At 39.3% G+C, this 27,088-nt stretch overlaps 1 protein-coding gene across 5 annotated transcripts in view; it reads right to left on the bottom strand.

The window, feature by feature from the left end:
• The window catches only part of ARHGEF28 (Rho guanine nucleotide exchange factor 28), a 333,758-nt gene that overhangs the window by 152,399 nt on the left and 154,271 nt on the right, over positions 1 to 27,088 (bottom strand). For all 5 annotated transcript variants that reach the window (XM_035291420.3, XM_035291419.3, XM_078365895.1 and 2 more), the window contains exons 5-9: positions 23,542 to 23,725; positions 20,918 to 21,098; positions 17,254 to 17,323; positions 1,597 to 1,649; positions 460 to 520 (exon numbers count right to left, since the gene is read on the bottom strand). In XM_035291420.3, coding sequence (XP_035147311.3) covers positions 460 to 520; positions 1,597 to 1,649; positions 17,254 to 17,323; positions 20,918 to 21,098; positions 23,542 to 23,725 — 549 coding nt within the window. The remainder of the gene's footprint in view (positions 1 to 459; positions 521 to 1,596; positions 1,650 to 17,253; positions 17,324 to 20,917; positions 21,099 to 23,541; positions 23,726 to 27,088) is intronic.

Consider the following 27,088-nt stretch of genomic DNA (forward strand, 5'->3'; position numbering starts at 1 on the left):
TCAGCTCCAAGCGAATCCCACCGCGTATCTAAATGGGATATTGGTAAGCTTAGAGATTCTAGGGACAGGTGGAATGAAGTTCTACGTTGCAGTTCCACCACCTACTCTCCACGAGTGGTTCAACTGCTTCACCTGAACCTCAAACTGGTAGTGCCTACTTCATAGGAATAACAAGGGAACACAGGAAAAGTCCAAAGCCAGCTTCTGAATCAGAGTAAAACTGTTCAGGAAAAGCTTTGATTGTCTTGTTTTTTTAGATTGTAAATGGAGTCTCAACCTCTAGAGTCATAGTATTACAAATGATCCCACAAAGAAAATTTATCAGGATGGGTTTCAGGAAATAGATAAGGTTCCCAGGAAGGAGTGCTTTATGTTAAAATGTACTTGCTTCTTGTCCACTCTGTACCTGTATCTGGGATGCCCTATGAGTATAGGTAAAAGCACTATTTCAGAACATACCCAAATCAAGGCTGTGCTGGTCTTCATGTTCATTCTGTTGAACCATGAGGCTTTTGTCACACTGAAAAAGATAAAAGTCCAGTGGGTTTTTTAAAAATTACATATATGGCCTTGTGATCCATCCACCGCAGCCTCCCAAAGTGCTGAGATTACAGGCATGAGTCACCATGCCCAGCCAGATTTACTCTTATAATCACCTTGTTGGCAAATATCTATAGACATCAGACTTCAAGTAGAAATTTGTTTTGCAGAATGCATTCAATCATCTCACACATACAACTACAACTCAGAAAGTTAGTTAGGTTTGGTTATAAAGACTAGGGATTACAATTTTGATAAAGAAAATGGGGCTGGGCATGGTAGCTCATGTCTGTAATCCCAGCACTTTGGGAAGTTGAAGCGGGTGGATCACCTGAGGTCAGGAGTTCGAGACAGCCTGGCCAACACGGTGAAACCCTGTCTCTACTAAAAATACAAAAATTAGCCAGGCATGGACTAAAAATACAAAAATTAGCCAGGTGTGATGGTACATGCCTTCAGTCCCAGCTACTCAGGAGGCTGAGGCACGAGAATCACTTGAACCTGGGAGGCGGAGGTTGTAGTAAGCTGAAATCATGCCACTGCACTGCAGCCTGGGCAGCAGAGCAAGACTCCATCAAGAAAGGAAAGAAAGGGAAAGAAGGAAGGAAGGAAGGGGAAGGGAATGGGAGGGGAAGGGGAGGGGAGGGGAGGGGAAGGGGAGGGGAGGGGAGGGGAAGGGGAGGGGAGGGGAGGGGAGGGGAGGGGAAGGGGAGGGGAGGGGAGGGGAGGGGAGGGGAGGGGAGGGAAGGGAAGGGAAGGGAAGGGAAGGGAAGGGAAGGGAAGGGAAGGGAAGGGAAGGGAAGGGAAGGGAAGGGAAGGGAAGGGAAGGGAAGGGAGGGGAAAGGAAAAAAAGAAGAGAGAGAAAGAAAGAAAGAAAGAAAAAAAAACAAAGAAAGAGGAAAAGAAAAGAGAATTTTATATTGTTATGAAAGTGACTTGGGGCACATACCTTTTAGTGTTTTTAAAATTTTTTATTCCCACTGAATCTTCATTTCTACTTTATGGAAAGATGTGCAAAGAAGAAAGGAGCAAATAGAGCAGGAAGTCATTCATTACCTTTACATCTTCCTTTTCTGGCACTGATCTGCTGGACACTGTATTCTTAATCTCTGCAAAAGAAATAATTCTCATCAGGATCTGCTGATTGGAGCTTTTGTTATGAAGAACAACTGCTAGCTGACACATGTGAATGGGTTGGCCGGGAGCCTTCTGCACAGAGGTAGGTTTTTAGATTGGGCCTCTTAAAACTCAGCTCTCCACAGAGCAGAGTGTCTAATAACCTGACTGTCCATACTCTGGTATTGTCTGTGTGGACCAAGATGTAAACAAGCGCAGGAGCTTTCACAGGAAATTCTGGGGGAGAAAAATGATCATTAAATAAGTAAATGCCCTTGATTCCAAAGGAAGGTTACTCACTACCAAAGACTCTTCAAAATAGCAGATTGTAAGGATATGACCCATAGCCACCTAAGGAAATCCCACACGTCTATTTCCTCAAATACCAGTTTTCAATATGTTTCAAAAGGTCTACAAGAGGTCTAGCTTTTCCTCATACATCACTGAAAGCCCTAAGGCTACAACCTCAGCCCCAGGCACACCAGGTGGCCTCTTTCTGAATAAAGGGTTTCCTGGAAACAGTAGTGGTCAGGATATACTTGGATGAAAATAAAAGGTTCACCCAAGGTGGCATTTTTCTCTGTGGTTTCACTGATTGGTTCTCTTCCCAAATACTCAGTTGCCCATAAACAAGAGCCACTGTTGTCCAAAATAACCACCAAGAGCAGGTTTGGGCTTGGGGAAAATTAAGCACTCTACATCCCTAGCAAGGACAGATGACTGAAAGTCTTTACCCCAGATTTATATAAATATACATCATTGCAGGGTCTCACTCCTTTTCTGGAAGCTCCACATCCCTTCCCCCACAGCCCTGCTTAATGCTGATCCTGGGGAAACCCCTGGAGTTTTCCAGCAGGTTCATTACCCAGACCTTCCCTACTCCACTTTGTCAATTCGATTAATTACCCAGCGTCTCAAACCTGCAGGTGGATTTATTCAAGCTCTTCTTACTTCTGGACAACAATGCCAGGAGTTATCTCCACGTTTATTCTTAGAAATAGTATAAGGTATTCATTTATATGGCTCTACATGATGAAGCATAATAAAGATGACAAATTACAAGGATGAAGCTATAAGTAATAAGACCAGGATGGATCAAAGAAACCAACAATCCTGCTTGTCTTGTGTTTATAAAAATCTGGACAACAATAACTTTGAATTTGCTTTGCAGCAAGCAAATAATACCATTATTTGCATGCCACATGAATATATTGCTCTTGAATTAGTAATGCATATTAGCTTCTATGATTAAACCAACGAAAAGGTCATAACCCTAATTTTGTGTGGTCATGTCAATTAATCTCAGCAGGGAGTGAGGACAACATCCTAGCAGACACCCAGACCAGGCAGCTTGTGTACGCAGCATCTCTACCTGCCTTTAAATGCACATCCCAGAGAAGGCCTCCAGGTGGCAGCAGAGTAACAGCATCATGAACAGCATTGCCAGAAGTAGGAATGTCAAAATGGGCTAACTTCACCACCCTTCAAGGACCGGCTTTCAAGTGCCAAAGTCCAAAACATATGGTTAAAATTCACATTTTTGTCCTACTACATACATGCAGAAAAGCACCTACATTATAAGTGTACAGTAGAGGCTTGGTTTGGTTTTGAAACGCAGATATCAAACCCTAAAAATTGGGCTAAGCAGGAAAGACACCACAAAGATGTTAAAAAAAAAAAAAAGGGAAGGATAACCAGGATCAAAGTGTCAATAGACACATCTGCATAGACATCAAGAGTCACAGCCTTTTATTTTGCCTGTTTTAGGACATTCATTCCTTTAAAGTCATCTAAGCCACAAACTCTTAAATGATCATTATACTGCATTTCTAAAGAATTCTGTACATATAGCATTTATTCAGAAGAATGGTACACATTTTATCCAGATTGCTAATGGAAAAAGCAATCTCATCTGGTAATGAAGTTTGCAGTAACAGAGGATGTGTTCACACCTGGTAGTACATTTATGTTTCAGTTTCCTTCCCCAACTAAAAAGGCCAGTGAACTAGTCTTTATAGATTGCCATACCTATGTTTATCCGTGTAGTCCAGCTCAATTTTTTTCACTTCAAAACAAATAACACAAACTATATTAAAATATGTCTTCGTTAAAAATTATATCTCATCCTTTAAAAATAACTTCCAAATGTAGAAAGTCTTTATCCAAAAATCATTTTGAAATATTTGTGATATTGTGCTGATTCAAGATAATAATGTATCTGTAATTAACCTAGGACTAATCAGAACTATATCTTAGAACTTTCAAATAATTTGGCATTCATTCTACTGGAGTTTAATTAAATTGCTCCAGGAGAGTTTCTGTTAAATTAGTAGGATCCTCTTACACTAATCCACTGTACCACCAATTATACAGTCAATCAAACTGTTCATTGCTATAGCAACCTTCAGCAGATAATGGTATCAGTAATTCTACCTTTTCTGTTTTAAAGGCCTATTAATCTTGCCCTCAAGCCCACCCAGAAGTGAGGATTATTCCTCTAAATCAGACTTGCCAAACTTGTTAAAAATGTTTTTTTTTTTAATTTGCTAAGCTATAATGGGACAAGAGATAATCTCTAAGACTTATATTCACTAGTGACACTGTACCAGCGAACAGGGTTAAGTCGCTGTAAGATTCATGCCAGTGTCTCACTGAGAAGCAGATTCGCCTAAAAGATCTCAACTCTAAGCACAAGTCTTACTGTCTTATTTTGCAAATGAGACCACATAGCCTAGACTTAAGCAATGAAAAAGCTTACACCAAAAACACAGGATGCTTGGTATTCTGATTTTAATCACCATTTGGCTGTGGCAGAAGAATCATGGTCAGAGGCAGCCAGACCACCAGTGTTGTCTTGTTGACAACTGAGTCCACCAATGGCTTACATCTACAGGATAGTGTCAAAAGCACAGATGGAAAACAAGGATCATGCTCTCACTTTGCTCTGCCTGCACCCACAAATGCCGGGAAAACACCCTGACGGTAATGTTTATAGCAGCCCTCTGTACCTCTCTGACATTCATGGCTTGTAGTTCACAGTCTTTGAATGAATATTTTTCTCCCAATAGGCTGAAAATTCTGGGAGAGCTGAGACCAGATGGATTTCCACTCAACCCTCATATCCCTGGCACCAAGCTGTGTGCTTAGCACATAACAGGTGCTGAATAAATGCTTCTCTCCTCCACCTACATCTGGTGGCCCAAACTATACATAGCTGATGAGATATAGTGGATCGTTAGACAAGCTGTGGATCAGGACAGAGAAGGAAAAGTCATTTACTTTTTGGAATTAACTAATTGAAACACTTCCAATACTAGTGCTATTTTATCACAACTTCTGAACTGCCAGATTTAAAGACAGATGAATGATTTTCTCCTTACTTTTTCCCTCCCTTCTGGCTCTCTAAATCCAAAAGCCAACCCTTTTCCTCTCCACTTAGTAAGTATTGCTGTTTCACTACCAACTATTGTACTTCCACGGATTGCTACAATGTTTTCTTCTCGTGTGCACATTCAATTCACAATGGCCAGAGAATTATAATGGCAAAGGCACTGGAGAGACTACTTGTCACTCTTAATTCAGAGACTACAATAACACTGAAATTTTGTTTCAATATCCTAGTTATTCCTCTTCCCCCCCTCCAAAAGTGGGACTACTAATAAGAACTTTCATTTTGCCTGCCAAGTATAAATATGAACTGGGAGCAACAATGAGGCATTTATCTACAGAAGTATCAAAATGAGACTTATCAGAGAGTGAGAGCCCAACATTCCAAACAATTCAACACTCTAGTGGTCACCACTGAGCAGCAGCTGTGGAGAAGAAACCAAGGCGGAAGAAGAAATTCCTGGCCTCAAGCAACTCCAAAATGTGCTCCTTGGCATATCATTTTAATATTTATATTCTATATTGTTGCAGGAAGAATTTAAGACATCTTCTTTAAAATACAGGTTTTTTTCTTCCCATTTAAATTACCCGTGATTTTTTTTTTTTTAAGACAAAAGGAATTATTTAAGACAGTGGAGAACTACCTCCTCTTACACAGTTTTTTTGTCTGGAAGTTAACATATGATCCAATTCTGGCCAGAATCTTAATAGAAAGTTCCTGGTACCTCTCTAAAAAAGGCTTCTATCACTAATAGAAAAAAAAAGAAGTTGCAGGACAAAAAGATCTTTTTCCATTGCTCTTATTGTCTGAACACAGTTCAGTGAAGAAATGATTTCAGAGCTGGTGTAGTCCTCTTGCAACACCAGACTGCTACAGGCCATTCTCCATGGTGCGCCTACCCTTCTTGTGAAAACTTTTCTACCAGATTATCCTTTATCTTTTGAGGAATAAACAAAGGTATAAACAAAACATTTTTCAAAGGTATAAACAAAATTCAATTTTTATCAAACTTAGATTCTACTTCAACTCAAGAAACTAACCGTTAGCTACATTTTCACGTTAAGCCCACTGCGATTCTATTAGAATACTTAGTTGAGTTTAATACTTGTTGTTTCTCTCTAGCCTGCTTATCTGACTCAACTAGAATAAAGTGTCTATATCAGATATGAGCCAAATGTGTTGCAACTAGGTGAGTTCCAGGGAACCTCTGAATTGTGAGTTCAAACATACAGTGGGTTCTGCCAGATGATCTCTAAAGTTCTTTCTAGGTCAAACTATGATTCTTTAATCCTTGGATAAATTAAGAGGTGAGGAGAAGAATTTTTATTTATGTGTGAGAAAATACTGATATTTTTATAATAACAAACAAAATGAGTATTATATTATCATGATATCCTATCCTTATCCTTGTCCCTTTAATGGTGAAGATTGTTCTTTTCTGTGACAAGGAGAAGAAATAAGACTAACAAAGTCAGTCACTAAGGGAAATACAGAAAAGGCTGAACTGCTCTGTAAAATGCAGTCATAAAAAAGGATGAGTTCACGTCCTTTGCAGGGACATGGATGAAGCTGGAAACCATCATTCTCAGCAAAGAAACACAGGAACAAAAAACCAAACACTGCATGTTCTCACTCATAAGTGGAAGCTGAATAATGAGAACACATGGACGCAGGGAGAGGAACAACAAACACTGGGGCCTGTCAGGGAATGGGGGGTTAGGGGAGGGATAGCATCAGGAGAAATGCCTAATGTAGATCATGGGTTGATGGGTACAGCAAACCACCATGGCACATATAAACCTATGTAACAAACCTGCAAATTCTGCACATGCACACCAGAACTTAAAGTAAAAATTTTTTAAAAGTGAAAGCAAGAATTAAAATCATTTCCTGGAGCTGTGTATGATTTTTAATTGTGTTGACAATGCCAAAATACCCTACTTCTAGGAAAACAATATTTATCAAGTCCTTGGCCAGATATTCCACGAGTGTCAAGGTAGAGCTGTGTATACAAGTGAATGATCAGATCTGCAGAACAGCCTGCTTGGTACTGCTATCTTAAGTCCCCAACACCCAGGTCCCAGTCATCGTGGCTTCAAGGACCTATATCTTGATATTTTAACCATCTGCAACAGTTCCCCTAAAAAGCCCTTGAGTTAGAGTGTCTCAAATGAAAAATCTTGGAAACAATACTTTGTGTGGATAAAAGCCCTATTGTTTCCCCAGTCATATCTCACAGAAGATATTCAAATAAGGAGAATCCATCACACAACTCTCTGTACATTTCAAAAACCAAAGGACAGAGGGAAGTGCTACGCCCCTGTCTACAGAATGTTCAAGCTAAAAATCTGCTCACCTCTAGTCACCATGACACAAATGGCTAGGTCCTGGTATCTCAAAACACATATCTTTACCATTGAATCTACTATAGGCAGGTGTTATATACCTTGCACTTATGATTAGACATCATTCAGTAAACATCCACTATGTTCAATACTGGGCAAGGGGCTTTATCTGTATTTCCTTATTTAAGTCTTACTATGAAGTAAGTATTAAGTGACACCCTGACCTCCACCCCACCCCACCATTTTCCACAAAAGCAAACAGCCTAATGATTTGCAGAATGCTCAAAAGCCAGTTCACAGCAGAGTTGTGGTTTTTAGCAGAGTCAGCTTATTACTGGAATGTGTCATCGAGACATGTGTGTGCATGCGAGTCACAAATCTCTGTCATAAGGACTTGAGAGAGATTAACAATTTGGAATAGAGCTGATTTCAAGGCTATGTTTTCAATGTTTGCACTTTTTCCATCCCTCAAATGCTGGAGAGAACTCTAGACCAGGAGTCCTGACACCACATAGATAAGTCCTCTGCTCTACAGGGGTAGTAGGGGTAGTGGGAATCTGTGCTGTGGTCAGTAAGGGAGTGGACTCATCATCTGAGTTCTGACGGCCTGGGCCAATGTTGCCTCAGGTAAGTTACATAAACTTTCTGTGCTGCCACTTCCTCATGCATAAAGTAGGGAGGGTTGATTCCTGACTCCCAGAAATGCTCCTCCTGATGACCACAGGTATGAGTGCTCCATGATCCATGAGTGAGCAGACTTAATTCAGGTTGTTCCCAGTGCTAGGACAGTGCCTGGCACACAGCAGGTGCTAACAAATGCTTGAGTGAAACTAAATGTAAGTAAACTCCTTGAGGGCAAGGTTTTTTCTCTTTGCCTTTTTTTTTTTTATTACTGCCAAGAACAGTGCCTGGTATAAAGTGATGGGCAGTCAATATATATTTACTGAATGGATGGCTAAGTAAATGACCCTAAGGACACGTGTCCAACAGTCCAGCCTGAGTCTTGCATTTGGACCCACAGCTTCTACTGCCTCCCACATAGAATCGCAAGGGGGAAGCCCCTTTGAGCCTGGTCAGAGCTGCCTCTACCCTGAAGGAAATGATTTTGCCCTCTCTCCTTGGTGATTGTAGCACGTGTTCCAATCCCAACTCCCTATTCCCTTGTCGATGAAAATGTGCAAGATAATTTATGGGGAGAAGCCAACAAAGTAACAAATGAATGACTCCAAGTTAAGACAGGAAACCATGCAGAGGGTTTTTGAACTACAAATTTTTAAAGCAGATTGATAGAGTGGCAATTGGTATTGTAGTTGTTCTCAGGTTGTGTTATAGCCCAGTAGATGCCAGGCAGGCAATAGCCTCCCATGTGATATCAAGAATTGAAGTGAGGTATTGGGGGAGGTATGGGTGATCTGGAATATTTAAAATGACTGTTAATAGTTTGAAAAATTCCTCCTTGCCCCTCTGTGGTGTGCGCATTACTGGACTAACAGATGGTGAGAACCCAGGTGATAGTGAAAATGGAGGACATAAGATCCAGAGAGGGAGACGCCATTGAGCTGGGGAAGAGCAACATTTTCAAAGTACCTTCCACAGATCATTTCTATGAGATGTTGAGAACTGTGAAAAAAGGACTCTTGCGTGATCAGTTCATTTAGAGAACTGCTAAGTTAAACAAGATTATACAGATGTCCTGACTTACTAGAGCCCACAAAACATTAAATGCATTCTGAACCTCTAACATGGTTTCATATAAAGTAACTCCCCTCCCCCTTATCAGGGATTTCATGTTCTGCGGTTTTGATTACCCACAGTTGACTTCGGTCCAAAATTACTAAATAGAAAATTTCAGAAAAATAATTCATACATTTTTTTAATTGTGGACCATTCTTGAATTGCATGATGAAATTTCATGGTATCTCCCTCCTTCCCACCAGGAAAGTGAATTATTTCATTGTCAAGTGTCATGCTGCCTAAGCTACCTGCCCATTCGTCTCTTAGCAGTTCTTAATTATCAGATCAACTGTTTCAATATGGCAGTGCTTGTGTCCAAGTAACCTTATTTTACTTACTAATGACCCCAAAGCACAAGAGTAGTGATACTTACATATTGTTATAATTGTTCTACTTTATTATTAGTTATCATTGTTAATCTCTTACCATGACTAATTTATAAATTAAACTTTATCATAGGTATGTACATATAGAAAAAACATAGTATATATAAGGTTCAGTATGATCCAGGGTTTCAGGTATCTACTAGAGATCTTGTAACTTATCCCCCAAAGATAAGAGGGAACTACTATACAGGATTTTCTACTTATTTAGCCAAAGAATCCTTACTTTCCAAAATATCTTCCAAGATTAGTGTTCTATACGATGCTCTTTAGGAAATCCTAGGACAGAGAGATCAAATAAGGATAAGAAGGCAAGGGGAAAATATAGAGCCAGGTTTTTGATTAATACTAATAATTAGCTTATTATAATATGCTCATATTAATATGAGATAACTTTTTTGCCATTCAATTCATTTGAAATAATGTCCAATTATTCTGGGAGTACAATTAGAATCATGAAACTATAGAAACATAATTGGTTCATAGGCAAGATAAAACCATTTATCACACTCAAAGAGACAGCAAAGTTAATTTCCAGGCTGGAATTATTATAGTCTTTTAATTAATGACAGCTTCAGATATAAGCTTAGAGTTCCCCAACCCACCCCACTACACATTGCCCCAGAGGGGACAGAAAAGCATAATCTGCTAAGAATCTTCTAATAGATCTCAAAGAGAAAGTTTGCTTTAGAGTTTTTTTTCTTTAAGAGGAAGCTCTTATGCTCAAAATGTTTTGTTCTTTCAGTTAAGTCTCCTCCAGGCTCATGAATGGATAAAAACTAATTGAATATTTCCACGTTAGTTGAATATTGCCCTCTGTTGGAATATGCATTCGGTTTCTAATATTCTTTAAAGGGTAGACAAATACAAAAGCATTGTCTAGATTCAAGGGCTATAAAGTATACCTATTAATTATTGGGAGGCAGAGGGCTTGGATTTCTGTCCAAATCCCTGTGCTTATTGGTTAATTTCAGTGGAATTGGCAGCCACGTTTATTAACTTGGCTGCCCCAAATACCTGTCGAATTCATCTTGTCTAAAACTGAACATATATTTTGTCTCAATCCTGCTTCCTGGAAGGCCCATCCCCAGTGCCACACCCCAGAAATGGAGGCATCGTCCTTCTCGCTCATCACTGACAGCCAATCCTACACTTTCAGGACCGCACTCGTGTGTCCCCACCACTCCCATTTTGTCACACAGAAGAGTGCAGATCCTCTTCTGGGTTGCTTTCAGCAACCCCCAGGCTGGTCCCTGTCTTCCACTAGGCCCCTCCCATCCATTCCCCATGCTCTCACCAAAGTGAACTTTCTAAAATAATACCCAATCTGATTTATCTAAAACAGTTCCCAGAGCTGTCTGGATAGATTCTAGCAACTTGCCTCTTGTACAGCCGTCTCAATCTGCCTACTCCTTAAGCCTACATTGTTGGCATCACTGCCACCACCACACACAAGCAAACATGAACACACACACACACACACACACACACACACCCCCCTATATTCCAGGACTTCAAAATGAGCTGCATTTTCCCGAGTGTATCATCTGGTTCAAGACTTGGTATCGCATGTAGAATTCCCATCCCTCCCTTAGATCACAGCTCCAGAGTCACCTCTTCCAGAAAGCTTTCCCTGACCTCTCCACTGTCACAGTCGACAGCATGCTAATACATAGGGCTACTTGTAAATAACTCCTGTAGCAATTATCATACTGTGCTATAAGAGCTTGTTTTTCTGTCCCAACCCCAAACTGTAAGCCTCCTAAGAACAACCCGGAATTAAAGTACTTCTTTAGATCTCAATTTGTTCTAAATTAATTTGAAGGTGTAATGCAAGAGAGAAAAAAATTTGCAAGAGGATTTTTAAAAATCAAAGTTGATTTTAAAAAAGAGAAATTAAGCGTAGAGGCTTAAATAAGAAATAAAGGTAACATAAAAATGTAGTCAGCATTGCCACAGCCATCTGTAATCAGGTGCCCAGAAACTTAGTTCCAAGGTTTTTGTTTTGTTTTGTTTTTTTGTTTTATCAGAAAGCTAGAAGTAAGAAACCTGATCAGCTACAGGTAAAAGCGAGCTGAGCCAGGCATTCAGGTGAAGCTGCATTCCCAATACAAGACCAGAAAGGGCTTTCTCCTTCAGGTCTTCAAGGAGAAAGTACAAAGTAACCCACCACCTTCTTGTGCAGCAGGGTAAACAGTGGCTTCCTCAACACAGCCAGCAGCGTGTGTCACCCACAGGGGAGAACAGTAAAGGCAATTCCTTGGGTCTCCAAGCTGGTGCAGTCTGGGGAGGAAGCTCAGCTGCTCAGGCTTAACCCAAGAACATGGCCACACAGACTCAGCAACTCACCAGAAATACGCCTTCTCTAAGACTACTTTTTTAACAAGCATGCAGGTAAAGGGTTTAAGATCACAGTACCCGACAAATACCTAGAATCCAACTCTTCTGTGACACCAGTTAAAAGCAGAATCAAAAGTACTGACCAGCTATTAACATTGGTGTCTTAGGAACAAGGGCCTTGTCATATTTTTCCTTCCTAGCTATGGCATCGAGCTTGGTGGTTCTCCAACCTTTCAGACTTATGTACTTTTAAATTAACAGATATTTTGTACTGCTCCCCTCACCGTCGTGAAATTAAGTTAGTAGATCACATAACTCTACCCCCTAGATATATATAACCTTATATTCATGTTTAATTAAAAAAAAACAAAAAGTCAACATAATACTCTAACTAAAATATGAAGCAAATGGAGAATAACCAATAAGAAGAGAATATGTGTTTCAACACATAATACCTTTGCCCTAACTACCCTAGGAGACACAATAGTGTGGTTAGATTTTTGCAAGCACTGGGTTTTGAGAACACAAAATCAGGATTTATTCCAGACAAGAAATACAGGAATATGCAAAAATACGCTTCCTAGAATAAAAACTTCTGTTTATGAAGGATATTACATAATGGTAAAGGGATAAATGAAACAAGAAGCACTAACTACCCTAAATATATACATGCACCCAACACAGAAGCCCAGATACAAAAAGCAAGTCTTAATGACCTAAAAGAGACTCAGACTCCCACGCAATAATAGTGGAAGACTTTAACACCCCACTGTCAATATTAGACAGTCAACGAGACAAAAAATTAACAAGGAAATCTAGAACTTGAACTCGAGATCTGGACCAAGTGGACCTAATAGACATCTACAGAACTCTCCACCCCAAATCCACAGAATATAGATTCTTCTCAGCACCACACCACATTTATTCCAAAATTGACCACAAAATTTGAAGTAAAACACTCCTCAGCAAATGCAAGATAATGGAAATAATAACAAACAGTCTTTCAGACCACAGTGCAATCAAGTTAGAACCCAGGATTATGAAACTCACTCAAAACCACATGACTACATGGAAACTGAACAACCTGCTGCTGAATGACTACTGGATAAATAATGAAATGAAGGCAGAAATAAAGATGTTCTTCGAAATCAATGAGAACAAAGACACAACATACCAGAATCTCTGGGACACATTTAAAGCAGTGTCTAGCGGGAAATTTATAGCACTAACTGCCCACAACAGAAGTGAGGAAAGATCTAAAATCGATAACCTAACATCACAATTAAAAGAACTAGAGGAGCAAGATCAAACAAAATTAAAAGCTAGCAGAAGACAAGAAATAACTAAGATCAGAGCAGAACTGAAGGAGATAGAGACATAAAAAGCCCTTCAAAAAATCAATAAATCCAGGAGCTGGTTTTTTGAAAAGATCAACAAAATAGATAGACTGCTAGCCAGACAAAGAAGAAAAGAGAGAATAATCAAATAGATGTAATAAAAAAATGATAAAGGGGATATAACCACTGATCTCACAAAAATACAAACTACCATCAGAGATTACTACGAACACCTCTATGCAAATAAACCAGTAAATCTAGAAGAAATGGATAAATTCCTGTACTCTTACACCCTCCCAAGACTAAACCAGGAGGAAGTTGAATCCCTGAATAGACCAATAACAAGGTCTGAAATTGAGGCAGCAATTAATAGCCTACCAACCAAAAAAAGTCCAGGACCAGATGGGTTCACAGCCAAATTCTACCACAGGTACAAAGAGGAACTGGTACTATTCCTTCTGAAACTCTTCCAAACAATACAAAAATAGGGACTCCTTTCTAACTCATTTTATGAGGCCAGCATTATCCTGACACCAAAATCTGGCAGAGACACAACTAAAAAGGAAAATTTCAGGCCAATATCCATGATGATTATTGATGCAAAAATCCTCATTGAAATCCTCATTGATGTGCCAACCAAATCCAACAGCACATCAAAAAGCTTATCCATCACAATCAAGTTAGCTTCATTCCTGGGATGTGAGGCTGGTTCAACATACACAAATCTATAAATGTAATCCATCACATAAACCGAACCAAAGACAAAAAAACACACTATTATCTCAATAGATGCAGAGAAGGCCTTTGACAAAATTCAACAGCCCTTTATGATAAAAACTCTCAATAAATTAGGTATCGATGGAATGTATCTCAAAATAATAAGAGCCATTTATGACAAATCTACAGCCAATATCATACTTAATGGGCAAAAACAAATGTCAGCATTCCCTTTGAAAACTAGCACAAGACAAGGATGCCCTCTCTCACCACTCCTATTTGAGGAATTGGAAGTTCTGGCCAGGGTAATTAGATAAGAAAAAGAAATAAAGGGTACTCAATTAGGAAAATAGGAAGTCAAATTGTCTTTATTTGCAGATTGTATATTTATAAGACCCCACTGTCTCAGCCCAAAATCTCCTTAAGCTGATCAGCAACTTCAGCGAAGTCACAGGATACAAAATCAATGTGCAAAAATCACAAGCATTCATATACACAAATAACAAACAGAGAGCCAAATCATGAATGAACTCCCATTCACAATTGCTACAAAGAGAATAAAATACCTGGGAATACACCTAACAAGAGATGTTAGTTGTATTCAAGGAGAACTACAAACCACTGCTCAAGGAAATAAGAGAGGACACAAACAGATGAGAAAACATTCCATGCTCACTGTTAGAAAGAATTAATATAGTGAAAATTATCATACTGTCCAAAGTAATTTGTAGATTCAATGCTATCCGCATCAAGCTACCATTGATCTTCTTCACAGAATTGGAAAAAAAAAAAAATCTTAAACTTCATATGGAACCAAAAAAGATCCCACATAGCCAAGACAATCCTAAGGAAAAAAAAAACACCAAAGCTGGAGTCATCACACTACCTGATTTCAAATTATACTGCAAAACTACAGTAATCAAAACAGCATGGTACTGGTACCAAACAGAGATATAGACCAATTGAACAGAACCAAGGCCTCAGAAATAATGCCACACATCTCCAACCATCTGATCTTTGACAAACCTGACAAAAACAAGCAATGGGAAAAGGATTCCCTATTTAATAAATGGTGTTGGAAAAACTGGCTAGTCATAAACAGAAAGCTGAAACTGGATCCCTTCCTTAGAGCTTATATAAAAATTAATTCCAGATGGAATAAAGATTTAAACATAAGACCTAACACCATAAAAACCCTAGTAGAAAACCTAGGCAATATCATTCAGGACACAGGCACGGGCAAGGACTTCATGACTAAAACACCAAAAGCAATGGCAACAAAAGCCAAAATAGACAAATGAGATATTAAACTAAAGCACTTCTGCAGAGCAAAAGAAACTATCATTAGAGTGAACCGGCAACCAACAGAATGGGAAAAAATTTTTGCAATATACCCATCTGACAAAGGGCTAATATCTAGAAGCTACAAAGAACTTAAACAAATTTACAAGAAAAAAACAAACAACCCCATAAAAAAATGGGCAAAGTATATGAACAGACATTTCTCAAAAGCAGACATTTATGCAGCCAAGAAACATATGCAAAAAAACTCATCATCACTGGTCATTAGAGAAATGCAAATCAAAACCACAATGAGATACCATCTGATACCAGTTATTATGGCGATCATTAAAAATTCTGGAGATATCAGATGGTGGAAAATAGGAGTGCTTTTACACTGTTGGTGGGAGTGTAAATTAGTTCAACTATTGTGGAAGACAGTGTGGCAACTCCTCAAGGATCTAGAACTAGATACACCATTTGACTCAGCAATCCCATAACTGGCTATATACCCAAAGGATTAGAAATCATTCTATTATAAAGACACATGCACATGTATGTTTATTGCAGCACTGTTCACAATAGCAAAGACTTGGAACCAACCCAAATGCCCATCAATGATAGACTGGATAAAGAAAATGTGGCCCATATACACCATAGAATACTATGCAGCCATAAAAAAGGATGAGTTCATGTCCTTTGCAGGGACGTGAATGAAGCTGGCAACCATCATTCTCAGCAAACTGACATAAGAACAGAAAACCAAACACCACATGTTCTCACTCATAAGTGGGTGTTGAACAATGAGAACATATGGACACAGGGAGGGGAACATCACACACTGGGATCTGGTGAGGGGCTGGGAGGCTAGGGGAGGGATAGCAGGGGGTGGGGTGATTGAGGAGGGATAGCATTAGGAGAAATACCTAATATAGATGATTGAGTGATGGATGCCGCAAACCACTATGGCACATGTATACCTCTGTAACAAACCTGCACGTTCTGCACATGTACCCCAGTACTTAAAGTATAATAAATAAATTTTTCAAAAACAAAACAATACAACTAATATTTGCTGAAGGAATCTTGACAAACCCTCTTATTAAAATCATAAGATTTTTTTCTGTAGATGTTAAAACTATCTTCTCCTGTTATGCCTTTTACTTTTTTATCTTGTCTTATTTTACTGGCTGGAATTATTAGTATTTAATAAAAGGGTTGATAGTGGGAAAAAACACTTCTGTTTATTACAACTTACGAACAGACTAAAATTATTTGCATATGGAAAAGCAGAAGTAACCTGAAATGAAGTAAGAATTGCATGCCTAGATAAACTGTCAAGTTGGGGAAAATGAGAGATGATGTTCCTCCAAGTGAGCTAGGTGCTATGCACAAGTGTGGCATCAGGATGATTCCATGTGGCATGTTGTGGAATAGAGCAGGAATGACGTGTTATAAAAAAATATATCCTCTGTTATGAACTTCCATCACAAAAAGAATCATACATGCAGTCTCTGAATCACCATCGGGACTGGAAACAGCTGTACATGACACCAGTTAGTTGCAGAGGACTTTTCTGTACCTTGAAGAACATCCAGCAGCCCTGGCACCTCAATTCTAAATGCCAGTGGTGCCCTCCAACCCTCGTGGTGACAAAAACTCCTTCAAGACTTCTAGAGCATCCTTGCTCAGCACAGAGTAGGACTTCCACAAAGGTGGAAGGAACTAAAGAACAAATGGTTGAATGAAAGACTCAGTGAATGAACAAGCTGAAGGAGGAGAACAATCAGAATGCCAAGAGAGTGTCCTGAAGATCAGGAATGTGAGAGGAGCTGGCCCAGGGCCTGGCAAACAGCTCTCAGGATAGGCTGGTTGAACAGAAAGTGGGAACAAACAGAATACTTCATTTGATGCTGTCCAAAAACCCAGGGCTTTGCTGTATTCCACACCCGTGACGTTGCCTCTGAGCCCCTTGGTTCCTGGCCGGCTTCACCACAGACTTCAACAGACTGGTTAGTTTGGTGGTCCAGAGCACTTTCTGGCTTCCCTAAGTGGGAAAGGACCATACGCACCTTCTTCAGTTTCTGCAGCACCGGAGGGCATAGCTGTTCTTTCCTCTGGCCTGGCTTCTCGCTCAAAGGCCTAGGAAACAATGGAAAAAAACAAAAAACACTGAAAACCATTTGAGGCTTTGGATATGCAACTAAGAGGCAAAAGTCATTCTCAAGGATCTCAGAGCTAGGAGGCTGGGAAAGAAGTGGGTGGGTGAAAGGTGCTGGAAGAGCATATAGCCAGCACCCCAGGAGGAGGGCTCGTGAAGTCAGAAGAAACTCAGCTGTAGGGGCCAAAACTGTTTCTGCTGCTAATCTTTTATTGCTTCTGCAGGTCACCCCAAGCAGAAGGTTCTCAGGAATATCATGCATGAACCAGAAAGAACCAAGAATCTTGACGCCAGAAAAAAGGGTTTCTCTGGTCTATGCATCTGCCACCTGGAGTAGACCCAATCCACATCCTAAGTAAGACACAGGGATCATAGGACCACGATCACAGGGAAGATCCAGGATGACCGTGGGCCTTGAACTGCAGGTTGGCACATGCTGGTACAGGCTGGCCCTGGCTGAAACTAGGTTGGTGAGCCTTCCAAAAGGCTTTAGCAAAAACTTGCCTTCTTGGGATCCTCTAAATTTTCTTTTCAGACAGATTCCCCACAGCCAGTGAAAATAAGAAGAAACACAGAACTATGTGTTGATGTGCTGAATAGTAAACCAGCCCAAGACGGTTTCAGCACAGGTTCTGAAATCAATCATCAGTATACTTAGGCAGGTAACCACATAGCTGACATAGGTCCCTTATCCCCTTGGGCACGTCATTAAGCCCCATGGATTGGGTGCTTCATTCTTTGACTATTTAGGAACAATGTCCTGCAGTCAGAGTAAAAGGAATGCAAACATATATACAATTTAGCAAACCACAAACAGGCAGGGATCAACAAGTGCCTGGTCACCCACCCTCCAGTGGTGTTAACTCACCCCAGCCCCACCTCCAGATCACTGTGTTCTCTCTTCTAAGGTTCACCATGGAATGAGTGGCTGGACCAGGGCAGGTCCATATTAAGGGGTAGTGAGGAGATGGCCGCAGGAGCACCCAGGAATGGAAAACGGGTCACCACACAGGCTCAAGGCCTAAGACAGCCACCTGCCCATGTGTCTACCTGGACTGAACCTTAGCCTTAACCCCCACATCTTTCAAAGAAGAGAGTCGCCAAGCCTATGTGAGGAAAGAACAGCAGGCAATGCTGGTTTCTGATTACACAACAAAACTTGAAATAAGGAAATACTATTTTCTCTTGAAAATAGAACATACTCAAACTTAATTTTTATCCTTATGAGTAATTTTGAATATACCTTTAAAAATTTAAATTTCCTAGTTGCTTATTAATTTTAACCAAGTTCTAGAATGAAATTATCAGCATTCTGATTGTTATGAGATAATCAAAAAGTGATGAAAAGATATGGCTAAGAGTTTGCCTATTATTTAATTTCCTAATATTCTGTCTTTACAGTTTAGTTATTTAGCTCCACCTTCCATTTTAACATTTAATATCTGTTAGAAACTGTCAGGCCAGCACTGTCAACTGTAACACAGTGTGCAAGTATGAAGCCTTTACAACTCTGAACAAGTATTCTGACTGGGCTCACCTGGAGAGCTCTTACGTATTGTAAAACAAACTCAGGTTTCTGCAGCAAGGTTTTACTGTCATTGTTTTACAGGACTACAGACAACTAAGCAATGCCCAAACCCAGAGACTACACACGTCTCCTTGGGGAAGACTGAGTATGAGCTGAAGTTCAGTGAGAACCAATCAGTCTCTCAAATCAAAATCACCAACTAGAGCTGTCATATATAAATGGACTTTTAGATAAGATTCAACAAAGCATGAATACTTTTTATACAAAATCTACATGTAATTTCATATTTATCATCCAAAGTTGTAAAGCTTCAGTATGGACAACCTATAAAATAATTACCACCTGCATACATTTAAAATAATATCTAACCAACTAATATGCACCACAACAAATTTAGATAAGAACACAATAGAATCACTTTGTCAGGCAAGTAAGAATTAACATCTTTGGTTGTCATAAAGAATCTTGCAGCCCTTCCTGCCCAGTCTCTCTGCTCACTACCAGCCACACATCTTGAAAAAGAAAGGAAAAAGAAGGATGTAGAAACTTGGAACATAAGGCCATTCCACTGTAACTGATTCTTGCATCAAGTGTTTTGCATAAAATGAAAATCTCATAGAAACTGGAGAGACATCATCATGTGTCCTTTGTGATTATAAAGTCCACTACAATAAATTATTGAGGTATCTAGATTTACTCATCATAAATCTTCCCCCACAGTCATCAGTATTATCTCAAATATATATGAGAAATCACAAATCTAGCCTAAGACTTAGAGGATTTTACAATGAAGCAAATGTTCAATAGAGTTTGTTGTGTTCTTTTCAGGATAGTCACAAGTGCCATGCTGCTGTCTGAGCATCTCTTAGGACAGGCACTTGGCTGAGCTCTGTCTCCGTGGAACTGATGCATGGCAAAACCAAGCATCTGCCCAGCTGGAGTAACCACCACTTGGTGCTTTGGTAAGAAACCACAGTCATGGCTGAAGGCTTGAGTAGCTTTAAATGAACCTTAAAGAAGACCCTCATTCTGTTTATACTGTATGTGATACTGTACATCAGAAAATTATAAACCAAATTCCCTAAAACCCAGCAAAGAGATAACAATCATACTCTGAAGACCATGTTTCATTTTAATTGTTTAAATAAAACTCTATATGGAGCAAGCCAATAATAATCTTTGTTTGGTACATAACGTTTTTGGCTAACTCATTATTTCAACTATCTGAAGCAAATATTCTACAAAAGCTGAAACTGTGGTCAATGATAATATTGGTTTTCTAAGCTGACCTTTTACTCTGTAAAACCTAAATAGTCATGAGACCTGTGCCTTGTGAAGGAATGTGCTTGAGAACACAGGACGCCACAGGACCTGTTTAGTGTATCCATTAGACCCTGGAGCACTACCAACGAGATTGACTCAAGCCCCCTTACTCAGAATAACATCTTCATTAATCATAATTAAAAGATAGAAATTATTCTTAATATTCTTTCAAAGTCTACCAAAAAAAGATAAAGGTGGAATGTTTTAAACCCTGAGATGAGCATGCTATGCCAGCACTCAAAGGTGGGGTTGGACCATGATGGGAAGGGGAAAACACCTTTGGAAAAGAACTAGGTTTTTACCTGTTGCCATTCAAGAAGAATCTGTACACTGGAACAAATGCTTAACTACATTTGAGCAATATGAAAGCCCAAGAGTAGATATTATACATGTAAGATAGCCCTAAATATAACTGCTTTAGATAATAATTATAATACAATCAATAAGAGAAAACATCCAATATTAAAGTATTAAAGCCCAACCATGGAAAGGATTGGCTCAGAAAGAAAATGAAAATATTATACAAACTACTATTTTTCTACTGCTAAAACATATAATAATCTTCATTCTACTGATCTAATGCAGTTTACAATTTCATGTCCCCAAGGTTTCGTTAAAAAAAAGAAAGTGCTACCCGTAAAAAACATTATTCTCATAACAAGAAATTGATACCTGCATTCTCTCAAGCGTACATTATTGTATACCAGAATCACTGTGCACAAACCTTGACAAGAAAGGCTCTATCCCAAAAGTATTTCCGGAAGAGTTTAATATCTGCCTCCAACAAATGCTCGGCTGTGTGGTTAAGGGTCAGGGTCAGCGTTTCTGATGAGTGAACGTAATGCAAGGAGGCTTCTTCACTGAGCTGCACTCGGGAGAAGCTTGGGGACCATCTGCCCTGAAAACTGAAACAACACAAATCAAAACCCACACAGAGCTTCAAAGACACCAGTCCCAGGATCCAGCACTTAGGATCACTGCCCCTGATCTTACAAATCCAACTAGCAAAATGATCCTTGAAAGTCACCTCTGTGCAATAAATACATAAGATCATGAAAACAGATACTAATAAAGCGATCCTTCTTTTTCCACCTAGAGAAGTCTATTAAAAACCATTGACAAATACTACACACTTTAAAGGTTGACATAAAGAATGAAACAGTACTGATTTTTAAACATAGTACTTTACTTCAACATTTCATTCTCCTTTTAGTCTGAAAAGATGCCTCTCACTTTAATGGGGCTACCTGTAATAGAACAAATTAGCTGGCAGCCAATGGTTTATTAGGTGATTACAGTGGAAAACAGATATGATCTCTAGGGAATGTGGTGAGGTTTGGATGTTATAAACAAGTGAGATATTCATAACACACTGGTACCACTGTTGTAAATCCTCTCTTATGCAAATTAAAACATACATACATTTGATTATGTTGTTTTTTTGAATACACTTATACATAAAGGAAAGATATCTCCAAATTAAATTCTTAAATATACACTTATTTTCTGTTATATCTTGGCTAAGAACATTTGTACATTTGTAAATCACATGTAGGCTTCATGGTTAGTATCACAATATTCTGGATGGCTTATACAGTACTGTAATAGTAACAGTAAATAAATCTCGGGGGGAAATATTAATGTTCTTGGATTACAGCCCACCTCAGCATATTACATCCCACCAGATTGTTCCCAGATTCCTCAATTCACAGAACTAGCTCTATGTCCCTTTCTTCTTCCAATATGACTTAATTTTGTTAATGAATGTTTGCTTTACAAAAATATAGTATATTTCCAATGAAGTAAATGTTATCTCCATCAGATGGAGTGTCAAAAAGAGATCCATAGAGAACAATTGTACTCTAAGTCTTGGGGAACCTCTCCAAACTCGACACTCATTACTGGAAAGGACTTCAGAAGTTTCCAGAAAACAACTCCCCATGCCAACAACAAGCCACTGAGATGAATGGTCTCTGAACCTGAGCAATAAGATCATTGATGTTAATTTAGAATATGGAAGCTCCATCATATCACCAGAATTTAGCTTACAATCTATTTCTAAGCCCACCCATGAATGAATTTATTAGACCTGGAAACTTTTAAAACACATACCTTATCGTCTTGGACACAGTAAAAAGATACAAAGCTACCAACAATGAAGTCTGCTTGCAGAACCTCAGTGGAACACAGGACTGTTCACAATGAATGAGTCAAAGGAAGTGTTCTTGCCTTGCCCTTTTTAGCCAAGGAATGAGGTCATGTTAAACCAAGGAAAAGGGCAATTCCCTCCGGATAGGCTTACCCCTTGGTTGATGGTAATTTGACCAAATAAGAAAAGATAAATAAACAAAAAGCTCTGATTTCTACTCTAAGGTCCACTTAGGTACCACATAACCATAAATTAATTACCTTGAGTTTCATGAGCCAAACAAGAAAAGCCAGTCCATTTGGACATGCCATGTAATAATACTCTAATAATATTTAATATTTATGTAGCATTTACTCTAACAATGGCTAATATTTATGTAGTATGTTGTAATTTTCAATGTACTTTCCCATTTATACTTTTGCTTTTGACCACTTAAGAAAATCACTATATATGAATCCTTCTTTCATAAACTAAGAATAATGGCTGACCTGAACCATTCTAAGTAACCAACAATATACTCATTATTCCTTGGAAGTGTTGATACCATCATTAACACAGAGAACATAATAGTTTATAAATCATTTCCTTTACATTATTTCACTAGACTATAATGACCACCATATTGGCAAAATCTTACCATAGCATTTGTCTGTTATTCATCGATTCAAAAACATTTATATCCTTTCAACAAATACTATGTGCTGGACATTGTACTGGAAGTATTGCAGTGGGTAAAAGAGAAATAGTCCCAGTCCTCAAATGATTAAGGAAAGAAATATATATGAAACAAATGATCACATATATTAATTATAAAGCATTAATATTGTGTAGTAGTCATAATATTACTCATACTTAACATTGCAAATTAATCATAATCATCAAAGAGAATAACACAGAAGGGGTGACATTTAAGCTGAAACCGAAATGCTAGTGTTTCCCAACTTTTTTTTATTATCGCTCCTTTCAGAGCCTTTTGAGACCTTTTTTCCTGTCTCTCCCTCATGAAATATTAACACCAATTATATCAGTATATCTGTTTATGTAATCTATATACATGCGATCTGTATGTATACATGAGAGCTAACAGCAAAACATAAACCAACATTAGCTTGTGGTTTGGTTATTTCCATTTTTCTATAATTCTTGGCCAACTTTACAAAAACAGATTAAGGGAGAGACTATCAAGTAGCTAAACTCACTTTGTGACATCTTCTGCCAGCTTGGAGTGTCCACCACGTAAAGCTAAGTCTAATGGTGTGGCACCCTCTTCGTTGGGTAAAGCCAAGGCCTGGACTCCCCCTGGGAGACACAAGAAGAACTGGGAAAGCTTAGCCAGGCCCCATCTCATAGCCAGGTGTAGAAGAGATTCTCTGTGAGAAGATACTGAAGAGGAAAAAACACATACCATATTAGTTTCTCCATTTACAAAATTTATTTTATACATTTTATCAAAGAGACAATGTATTTAGACACAATAAGAATGTTAGACTTGGAAGAAACTAACAATGGCACCTAATCACTATACCTCATTTCACAAATTTGGAGAGGTCAAGAGGTTTGTGAATGGCCAGGTAGCCAGTAGGTGCTGGGGCCAGGTCTGCTCAGCACAGCTAGAGTGTTCTTTCTACCCACTTCAATACACATGCACATCATCTTTCACTAGACATGTGGTGCGGTCACCTAGGGAAGCAGGTTCTAGGAAAGGACCATCCTTTGGAGACAGATACCTGTTGATATGCAAAATGTTCTTTGAGGAGATCCTACTGCTCAGGCAGGGAGGCTGTTAGAGGCCAAGACTGCAGAGGGGCCTCCATTTCTACCCTTTGTCCTCAGAGCTGCTCCTCCCCTGATGAGAAGCTGTGACAGATATGGCTTCATATGGGTCGTTCTCAAACCTCACAGCAGTGCTTTTACCCATCTACTAAATTCCTGAGATTATGTCAACATTGTCAAAGCCCCCCGATGCTCAGCTCAGAAAGCTTGGCCTGTAAGGCCCCTACACAGAGGGCCCCTGGTCCATCCGTGTGTGTCAGCTCCACTGTGGTGTTTGCCTCTCTCCGTTATCATCCCCCAGGTGGAGGGGTCCTTGAGGTATTTTATTCCCAATACCTAGCATAGTATCTAGCAAACTAAAGCCATTTAGCATTTGTGGAGTTAAATGGCAATTGGCTGTTAAAATCTCTACGAGTTGTGTATATTTAAATTACTTAGTTTGAATAGTCTGTGCACTGAATTGTTCACTTTAAAATGGACACTGAGGACAAAATGACCACAGTTTCCTGTCCATATTAACACTATTTTACTATTCCACTATCTTCACTAGCACACTTTTACTATTCCAGGAACTGCTAGCCCAGGCAAGTGAATGATTGCTCATTACAGGAACCTTCCTCTTCAGTAGGAACCAACAAAAGGCAGTTTAAACCCTAATACCGATCCTAAACTACATTATGGTCCTTCTCAAGTCCTGATCAAGCTCCTTCCCTGTTTACCATCCCTGGCCCCCCACCTTCCCCAACATTAAAAGGCCCTTATAAGGCCAGGGTGGTGGCTCATGCCTGTAATCCCAGTACTTTGGGAGGCCAAAGTGGAAGGATCACGAGCTCAGGAGCTCAAGACCAGCCTAGCAAACATGGTGAAACCCGCTCTCTACAAAAAATACAAAAATTAAATAGGCATGGTGGCACTTGCCTGTAGTCCCAGCTAATCAGCAGGCAGAGGTAGGAGGATTGAGCCCAGGAGGCAGAGGTTGCAGTGAGTGGAAACTGCAACAATGCACTCCAGCCTGGGCCACAAAGTGAGGCCCTGTCTCGAAAAAAAGACACTCATTAACCCAAACTTTAAGATAAATTCCCCCCTCACTGGTCTCCATTCAAGAAACCGCTAAGGCCCTGTGGAGGTGGTGTTCTCCCATACCAAGTATGCAATAGGCTGTCATAATGATAATACTGGGGAAGCCAGGTTTCTACAAAGCTCTAATTTGAAACAATTAGAAGGAAACACTCCACCATAAATGAATGCAAAAAAAAAAAAAAGAGGTTTAGTTTACATTTTTAATTCTTTATATTGTAATTTCTATATCTAGATCAATGAATGTAAGGCATTATGCTTAAAATATGTAAATGAACTCCTCACAGTGAAATGCCACCAACTTCTCAGTATATTTGCTCTATCAATTGTCTGTGTGACATGGAACACATCCCCCAGTAAAATAACATTCAAAATACCATAATATCTAGAAACAGACAAGGCAGTATACTCCTGCCAGACACTGTTTAATATACTTGATATCTTCAGCTTTATAAAAATTTATAAAGAACTATGTTAGCTATCAAAGAACTTATCTTTGACTATTTTATCTTTTAGCTTTTTGACCATTATACTCATTTGATTAAAAAGTTAGGTTTTAGTTTTTAGATTCACAGCAGGGTATGTTTGATAATATTTGCATTTTTCTTCCTTTTTAAATAATAACCAGGAAGAGATTTGTTAGGATCAGGTAGAAAATATACATATGCACACATATGCACATGTCCAACACGGGACAACCTGTCAGCATGAGATACTAACCAAGCATACTAGGTGGCCTTTTTCTTTTCCTTTTTTTTTTTTTTTTTGAGACAGAGTCTCACTCTGTTGCCCAGGCTGGAGTGCGGTGGCGCAGTCTTGGCTCACTGCAACCTCTGCCTCCCAGTTTCAAGTGATTCTCCTGCCTAAGCCTCCTGAGTAGCTGAGATTACAGGCATGCACCACCATGCCCAGCTAATTTTGTACTTTTAGTAGAGATAGGGTTTCACCATGTTGGACAATCTGGTCTCGAACTCCTGACATCAGGTGATCCATCCACCTTGGCCTCCCAAAGTGCTGGAATTACAGGCGTGAGCCACCACACCTGGCCAGGATAGAATTTCTAAGACGTATTTCCCAATCTGAATATAGTGAGAAATAACCCATGGTTGTATGGATTGTAATTTTCTTTCCCCTCCCAAAAAATGATCAAAAGGGAACATCTAAACTGTCTGTGTTCCCCTTTCAAATTATACCATTGGTAAACAGAAGCATGGTATCAATTAAAATAACACTTTTTGCAGTGTCTGGTACAATGCCCTAAATACCATTAAACCTGGAGTGTAATTCACCGTATTCAACCTGACCGACAGTGTGAGTGTGGGCAGATCTGCTTCGTCTACCAGGAGAACTCTCCAAGCCTGTTCTGCTAATCCAGCTCCCTCTTCTCTCCTAGCTCCATCCTTACAACTTGTTCAATGGGAGAGAACAGTAAGCATGTGGAACTGAATGGCTCACTGTTGAGAATCTACCCATTTCCTGGGGGGATGGGGGAAGGGAAGGCAGGGGAAGAGAGGATCTTCTGATGTTTAAAGAAAACAAATAAAAACTGACCAAAATGTTGTAAGAGAGAGCCTTCTCATTCAGTGTGAGAGTTCAGAGTCCAGAGTAAGGCAAACAGCTTGAAATAGGAAGCATCATGACATATATAAATAATTCTGCTTGTCATAGAGTTTCAGATTTCTCAACAGCAGCCAGGAAAAAACTGTTGAAAGAAGTTATATAATTTGGCAGAGATGGGAGTGTTTAAAATAATTTATTTAACTAAATAAATGTCTCTGCCTGTTTGGTTGGTGCCAGGAGTTATTTGAACTAATGTAACCAAAGCAGAATTAGTAATAACTGCTCTAATGACAAACATTAAAAGGTATGACCTATAACATCATGAAAGCATGACCA

Source organism: Callithrix jacchus, chromosome 2, assembly GCF_049354715.1.
Source record: "Callithrix jacchus isolate 240 chromosome 2, calJac240_pri, whole genome shotgun sequence".
In the NCBI taxonomy this organism is placed as follows: domain Eukaryota; kingdom Metazoa; phylum Chordata; class Mammalia; order Primates; family Cebidae; genus Callithrix; species Callithrix jacchus.